Here is an 8,353-nt window from a genome sequence, read left to right as displayed (position 1 = left end):
CTCATTTCGCGAGATAGGCTTGCCCAAAGCAATTTTATTGCATTTTCTGGATATTTTTGGTATGTTGAATCCAAAAATGCAAGGGTCCATTTTTTTCGAGATTGTCTTGGCGGCCATTTTGGAATTTCAAAATGGCCGTCATTTTCACATAAAAAAATAACAATAACTGTGCCATTAGAGCAAATATCTACATCATTTTGGCAGCAAACCCTTTATTTTCAATGTCAACCTCTCCAATGGTGATATTCTCACTGATCATAAATGGCGGCCATCTTGAATTTCAAAATGGCTGCCGTTTTTATAGTAAAAATAACAATAGTTGTGCTATTAGAGAAGGTATCAACTGATTTTGGCAGCAAACCCTATATTTTCAATGTCAACCTGTCCAATGGTGAGATTCTTATGAATCATACATGGCAGCCATATTGAATTTCAAAATGGCTGCCATTTTCACAGTAATAATTACCATAATTTTGCTATTAAAGCAGGTATCGACATGATTTTGATAGCAAAACTTATGTTTTCAATGTCAACCTGTTCAAATGATATTCTTACTGTAATGGTGGCCATCTTGAAATACAAAATGGCCGACAAGTTTCAAGCAAAAACTTATACATGCCAGCAATCCCTCTTTGGCCGGGAGATTCCTGTTTTGGTATTCTGACCACAGGCCAATTTTTCTCACGTTTTTTCGTGCTCTTCCAGTGTACAACAAATTGCATTATACGTTAATTGTAGTCTTTTTGTAATAACACACTACGGAAAACGGACCAGTCCTTATGTTGAATAATTGGACATGAAGTTGCAGTTGCTAAAATACCAGTCCAGTAATTATAGAAAACGCACTTTTAGACAAGTATTGAATCCAGATTTTGTATCTTGTACTGAAAAAGGGCTAGAAAATGAGAAGTTAATCCATATAGACATAGCCTGTAGGCACATTTTGTCTTGTGTAGATACAAGATAAAATGTGGTTCAATTAAACACAGAAGTTATTTAAAATCAATACCGTACTTTTATTATTGGAATACATATCATAAGAATCATGAAATTTGCCCTTATAATACATTAATAGCTGAAGCCTCCAAGGGGAGGGTTACTCGTAATGGGAACACCTCTCCCCACCTCATGACCAAATTCCCCCGTTTTTTACTATCAAAATGTTAGCATGTATGAAAACTGCATTATTAAAAAAAAAAGTAAATACCTGTATGTCGATTGAAAAAGATTTTATTACGAACTTAATAACACATTAACCAGTCCAATGGTGATATTCACATGAAGAACGGATGCCAACTGCCTTTACTCAAAATGACTGACATTTTTTCAGATGCATGTCAAATGTTTTTACAATATCAGCCACTGCGGTATTAATCTAGAAATTGCATAAGAGTTCCTTAATCAGCAGATCAACATATCTTGTTAGAACAATCAAACTTGTGTCATGCTATTCTTCTCTGCCATCTACACATTTGAAACTTGAAATTATTTCATTAGGTATTATTGTTTAAGAGTTTGCATGGCGAAGTAACAATAATAAAAAAAATGTACCGGTAGATGTTGGTGGTAGTAGATATCTACATGGTGTAGAGCAAACTGGTGTAGTCAAACATGAATAAAATCGAGAACCACAATGGAAACCATTACACCAACCCACTCTCTCATCATTAATGATTAAATTGGTAGGCATACATACCACCTATGCCCTTCAAATAGCCTCATTGACTACTAGTTTTTAAAGCAAATCCAGTTATTATGGTGTAGACGTCTGTTCAAGCACTTTAAAAGTGCTTGAACAGACCTCTACACCATAAAATCGGGCAGAAAATTATAGTTCTTGCGCAATTTTTTCTGGAACTCAAATTTAGCCACCACTATGGTTGGATTCGGACGTAAACTCAATTACATGGGTAATCTACTAATAACCTCGGGGCTAAATGTGACCGTCGTTCGGACGAGTAAAATAACAATCCATTTACCCAGTAATTTGGCGGAAGTTACGTATTTTACAAGCTTCTGCAAGGTCAGAATTCTGAATAGTTCGTGACCTGAGTGACGACCCCGTGTCAAATTATCAATGATTTCGCGGCAATTTCAATACTTCATACACGAATTTACGCTATTTCTGTTTGTTTTTTGTACAATTTACTCATTTCCTTGCGATTATCCTTACAAATTGACGCCGAATTATGATTAACCCAACCGACCTAACTATCCTGACAACTTTTATATTGCTTCTCGACGACGGATTTGATCTAAACCAAGTATTTAGACGAAGAAAGTACAGCAACGACGAAGACAACGACAACGGCGGCCTAGGCGTAGGCCTACACCAACAAGGGCAACAGCGGCTCACCATGGCCCTTGTAGCATGCAGGGAGAGGCTGCTCAGGCGCGACGGGCCTAGGCAAAGGCGAACGGTAATATTTCGAACTGACCATTGGTGGAGTATCGATGTTTTGCAACACTTTACGAATAGTCAGTGGCGTAAAAATTTTAGAATGGGTCAGGCAACATTCAATTATTTAACCGATATTCTTGAGCCTTATATTGGGAGACTGGACAATCCATTTGGAAGAAATATTCCGACTAAAAAACTTGTTGGGATGGCATTATATAGGCTGTCAACAAACTGTGATTTAAGAACAATAGCAAATTTATTTGGTGTTTCATGTTCAACTGTTTGTGAGGTTGTACATTCCGTTTGCAGTGCCATAACAGAGTTCTTGCAGCCCAGGTATATTGTGTGGCCAGAGGGACAACGGCTTACCGAAACAGTAAATGGCTTCCAACAATTTCATGGTTTCCCCCAGTGTGTTGGAGCAATAGATGGTAGTCATATTCCGATAATTGCTCCATATGACAGACCAAATGACTATTATAACCGGAAAGGGCATCATTCCATTGTGTTACAAGCAGTAACCGATCATATGCTAAGGTAAGCATTAACTGAAGATGAAAATAAATAATATTTAGGGCCTAGGCCTATTTTAATGATAGTATTGATTGAAAAATTCATATTTAGAAATGAGTTGATTTTAATATACAATTTACCAAGATTTAATAATTACTGTACAGTAGACATTTTGTAGTTTGATGTGCATGTACAATATAATTTTTACTTATGACATGATGCAGATGGTTTATTTCTTTTGATTTAAAGTACGCCTAAAATATTTAAATATTGCTAAAGTGCAAGTCGGAAAAAAAAAATCTCACTGGCCCGCAGCCTCTTGGACCATAAACCAAACATTGGATTGTTTGCGTGCATTTCATGTCAAAGATTTTATCAAATATAAAGGCTACCAATTGTAATGGATTGCAGAAAATGGAAAAAAGAAAATGCTGGCTCAGTCCAGTAAAAGATGCTTTTCCTTAATTTCAATTCTAAACTTCTGGTTGCTTTTTTTTTTCAGGTTTACAAATATATATGTGGGTTGGCCTGGCCGTGTTCATGATTCCAGGATCCTACGAAATAGTGAAATTTTTGCAAAAGCGGAGAATAGGCAACTCCTTCCAGTGGTAAGACCATTTGCAGGAGACTTGTGTCAAACAAAATATACATATATATATTTATATATATATATATATATATATATATATATATATATATATCCAAACATTATGTATCCATGTGATACCTCTATAGTTTTTGCCAACAAACTTAAAGAAGATGACAGTCTCAATATACATAATGTGCAGTTGCATTGGTTTTTGCTGATAAAGAAAGTAGCAACCATGGCAACCTATAACAACATTTTATTACAATAGTAAAACAGTGTTTCAAAAAAAGAGTTTGAATTGGACATTAATTTTTTGATAGATTTAAGATCTATTAAAAATTAACATGTATGTAACATAATATAAACTCATCTAAAATTGAATAACTTTTTTTTTTGTTTTGCACAGAGAACTGAATTGATAAGTGGGGTACAGGTGCCATTACTTATTCTTGGGGATCCTGCATATCCGCTCAAGACTTGGCTGATGAAAGGCTTTCCCGGAGAAAATCTCCCAAGACAACAGCAGACCTTTAACTACAGACTGTCTCGCGCCCGAATGGTTGTTGAAAGAAGTTTTGGTATGTTGAAGGGTCGGTGGAGACTCCTGATGAAAAGGAATGATAGCTTGCTTAAGCATGTTCCAAATATGGTGGTTGCATGTTGCGTTCTCCACAATTTTTGTATAGAGGAAGGGGAGATATACAACCCAGAGTGGGATGTAGTTGATGAGCAACCACAAGTTGAACCTCTTAGAAATGCTGCAGAAGAGGTTTCGGGAACAGACATTCGCGCTGCTCTTGTAAGATATTTCCAAGAGTAAATGGAAATGTTAAACTGTAAAGAAATTACTGGCAGTTCTATCCAGTTCATTGATGCAATCATCATTTGTTGTGTAAAACTCTGTAACTACTGCACTGTGATTCTTGCTTACAACATTTAATAATATTGTGTGTACTGTATATTGTAAAAATACAAATGTTATTGTAAATAAAATAAACATTGTATTCGGTATTGACAGTTCAATCTTTTTGATTATTATACAGTTTTTTGTACCAGCTTGAGGTGGTTACTGCTTGCGTCATCATTAGTCCAGAGATATCACTGCCTAATTGATTTTTTTGTACGCATGTACAGTGAGTGCTTGACCAACTACTAGCCTGCTTTCCTTTTAAATTATTATTCAGTCAGCATTGCACTCTGTCCATCATCTGTAGAAAAAGACTAACACCAACACATGTAAATGACTTGGATCTTCTTTTCTTTAAATATTTATTATATAGTGTATAAAAATACATATAAAATGGTATATACAAAAACCAGCACCGGGAAAAGTATTGCAATGTTTGAACTTTGGAATTACTGTTAATCATATATTACTGTACTCTAGTGTATTTTATTTGCACAAAACCTGAAACAAACCAACATGCACAATAAAAAAAATACATATATAGATTACAAAATATAAAAGGAAATGCAAGTACCAATACATATAATGCAAACCAACTGACCATGAAAATGTACTGCAATATTTAATCAAGGAATACTAAATGTACTACGGTTTCTATTATATTTTTTGACACAAAAGCTAAAACAGACAGACAAGCACAATAAAAAAAATACATATGAAATAGTATATTAAAAAATACAAGTACCAATGCATATAATGCAAACGAACTGATCATGACAAATATTCAATCAAGGAATAACGAATGTTCTACTATATATTTTCTAGTATATTTTTTTACACAAGATTTAAATATGAACATGCATATAAAATGGTACTGGTATAAAAGAAGAAAAAAAAAACAATACCAAGACAGATAATGCAAGCGAACTGATTTGAAAAAAAGCATTGCAATGTTTAGACTTTGGAATTCAATCAAGCATTGATTAACGAACATATTGCATATTTTCTTGTGCAATTTTTTACTTTTTAAACAAAACTTAAAACAAACCAACATGCTGCATATAAAAATACATATAAAATGATATTTTAAAAGAACAATTACGGTACATATAATGAAAGCTATTGGTACTGGAAAAAAGTATTGCAAACATTAATGAATAGATTAATGTAACATCCTCTATTGTATTTTTTTCTCATAAAAAAAACCTAAAACAAAGCAACATGAAGTTCTTTAAACTATCTACGGTATATGGACATGCAAAAAAGTTGGAAAGCAGATTTACAGTAATGAAGTTGTAACACTTCTTACAAACTTCACATAAAACCCATAACTGTATTCTATCTGAAACAAACTAAAATACTGATCTACAGTATGAGAAACTGGCAATATTTTGTATCATTTAACACAGTTTCTGTAGTGACGTTTGTTGAAACATTTCAACCATCTTTACCATGGTTGGTGAGGTGAAAAAAGTTGCCGACTCTCCTCTTGTGCTTCACTTGATTTTGTCTGTTCCTGTTGTTGTGGTTGGTGGTGCTGCGGTTGGTGATGCTGCGCGTGTTGTCTTGGCCAATACCCTTCTTGCCGTGTAGGAAGCAAAGTCTGATGTTGTCTTTGGCCATGTTCAGACTGTTCATATGATTGTTGCGCAGCATTGTATTGCGTTGGTTGTGGAAAAGTCTGTGGTGCGGCCGGTCGAAGCATCATTCCTAAAGCCTGAATCATTCTCATTTGACGTTCAGATGATAGTTCATGCATACGCATCATCATCCTTTCCTCTCTCTCCTCTCTCTCTCGTTCCAACTCTCTCTTTGCTTCAGCCGCCTTTCTTTGATCTTCTAACAACTGCGCACGGAATTCCTGGTTAGATTTCTGAAACACTTCTGACAACTCTGAAACTAAACTGGTCTTGGCCTTTTTCCTTCCTGGAAGTATAACATTATAAAGTTATTGTTAATAACATGAACTTTTTACAAATAAGTCTTAGGAGAAGGAGTACAAGTTCAAGAAACAACATTATAATCATGGATGTATTAAGGTTTTTTTTCAAGTCTGAAAATTAATTAAAATGAATTGAACTTTGCCATTAATGTCAAATTATTAGTGGAGTTGTTTGGTGTTCTGTGCAAGTCTTAAAACTTGTAATTTGGAGGTCCCGAGTTCAAAATTGATACTAAATAATGTGCTTTATTTACGAAACCAGATAGGTACTCTGGTTACTAAACTTTGAGCTCTGGTTTAGACTTGTCGAGTATCTAATTTAATAAAGTAAAAACAAAAAATACTGTACCTGATTTAGTTGAGCATTTCCTTTTCTGATTTGTTGCCACTGCTAAAAAAAAAAAATATCAACAATTTACAGCATAACATATAATATAAAGGAACACTATAGCTAGTTCAGTTTAAACTATCTGTAATATTAAGTTTATTACTTTATTGGCCTCGTTATCAAATTTGATTTTATTACAGTATTCAGACTTGCTGCATTTAAGGTTTCATTTCTTTGATTTGCAAGAAATTTGTGTTTTTGTAAATTATGAAAGTATGATGTATGCAAATTCAGTTTATTTTTCATATTTTTATGTGAAATACTTTAGGCCTAATGCCACAAATATTGCAACAATACCCCCACACCTTCCTGTTTTCTGAAACAAACCCTGATGCATATTTTACCTGTATCTGGCTCTGCGTCTTCTTGTACTCCACTATCATCTAAAAGAAAATGTAGAAAGGAAAGTGAACTTTAAAATTAAACATTTATCATTATTGATAAACTAGAAAATTATGCCTGCGATTTGGCACTTATTTATAGGCCTAGAATAATAATAAACAGTAGGTCTAGGAGTGTTTAATGCTTAGCATGTAATAATTAAACTAATCTGGGCCTAGTGGATAAATTAATTATTTAAGAACTAACTAAAACATGAAATTTGGGCCAACACAAAAATACAGGCTTAGGCTACCTATGTTTTTACTTTTTAAAATATTTTGGTGTGGATCATGGGTTCTGTAAAAATGAAGACTCTGGGCTAGTAAAAATGGAACTTGCATAGGGACCTTGGCTAATTTAACAGCAGCGAAAAAACGGCACTATTATGCACTTTCTTTAGTACTCCACCCTAACCTTAACTTACCTAGGCCTGGGTTAACAGCTGCTTGGTTTGGTGGATCCCGGTTTGAGGAGCCTTCACTTTCAAGCGCCTGGCTTGTTGTAGGCCTCCTTCCTGCAGCTGACCTGCTGCTGCTTGGTGTACTTGTTCTTGGCAGGGCCGACCCGGCAACATATGTTGGATTCGTCGCAGGCCGATCTCCAAAAATATCGTCCATCTCGGCGAAATATTGCCATTCAGCCGGACCATGGCCGGATTTGTTTTGGTCATCCTTGGCCTCCAAGTACAACCGTTTCAAGTTCTTACACTTGTTCACAATTTGGCAAAGTTCATAAACGAAACCAAGTTCGTCCATTTTTGCCTTTATTTGGCCATAAATTGCCCCGTTTCGTCTTGTGCCGTCAAACCCGTTCTGGATCTTGGAGTTACCCCATACGCTTATTAGTGCATATGTAGCGGCATCACTCCAATGTACATTAACCATTCTGTATAAAACTCGAAAATATTCTGAAACAGCGACCAAAACTTCAAAACAACAGCATGCAATGTGAAGACGACCAGCTTGGAAAGAAAGCTTGGGCAACAACGCGAAGAATCATGCAGCGTCGTCGCGCGCTTCTTTTCGTCCAGTGCACTCTGACCCGGTGTTGTTTACAAATCTGAAGGGTCAACTTGTGACCTGGGCCTTGTTACGAGTGATTAATTACGCCTTGAGGCAAGGTGTAATTGAAATATCCAGTAAAAAAGGTGGGTTTTTGGGCCAGATGTTTTTCGAATTTTCTATACCCAGGGGCATTATTTAATTGCCGTACGCGACCGCTCAGCTGGTGGT

At 35.5% G+C, this 8,353-nt stretch overlaps 2 protein-coding genes across 3 annotated transcripts; one reads left to right on the top strand and one right to left on the bottom strand.

Moving 5' to 3' along the window:
- The first annotated feature begins 1,935 nt into the window (after positions 1–1,935).
- Positions 1,936–4,360, top strand: LOC117102394 (protein ANTAGONIST OF LIKE HETEROCHROMATIN PROTEIN 1-like). Its single transcript, XM_033242647.1, has 3 exons — positions 1,936–2,938; positions 3,417–3,522; positions 3,910–4,360. Exons 1-3 carry the CDS (start codon positions 2,190–2,192, stop codon positions 4,321–4,323), a joined length of 1,269 nt encoding a protein of 422 aa, XP_033098538.1. The 5' UTR covers positions 1,936–2,189; the 3' UTR covers positions 4,324–4,360.
- Positions 4,361–5,833: 1,473 nt separating this feature from the next.
- Positions 5,834–8,353, bottom strand: LOC117102395 (activating signal cointegrator 1 complex subunit 2 homolog). 2 transcript variants are annotated; one of them, XM_033242648.1, is made up of 4 exons: positions 7,546–8,353; positions 7,085–7,123; positions 6,702–6,743; positions 5,834–6,336 (listed from the first exon to the last, which is right to left on the bottom strand). In XM_033242648.1, exons 1-4 carry the CDS (start codon positions 8,003–8,005, stop codon positions 5,858–5,860), a joined length of 1,020 nt encoding a protein of 339 aa, XP_033098539.1. In that variant the 5' UTR covers positions 8,006–8,353; the 3' UTR covers positions 5,834–5,857. The 2 variants fall into 2 exon arrangements, with proteins under 2 accessions (XP_033098539.1, XP_033098540.1); XM_033242649.1 differs by having other exon boundaries at positions 6,702–6,740.

This window comes from Anneissia japonica, unplaced genomic scaffold (assembly GCF_011630105.1).
Source record: "Anneissia japonica isolate Jap-2015-1 unplaced genomic scaffold, ASM1163010v1 scaffold285012_len62299_cov145, whole genome shotgun sequence".
Taxonomy (NCBI): Eukaryota; Metazoa; Echinodermata; class Crinoidea; order Comatulida; family Comatulidae; genus Anneissia; species Anneissia japonica.
Note: the sequence above shows the minus strand (reverse complement) of the source record. Positions and strands in the feature narration are given on the sequence as shown.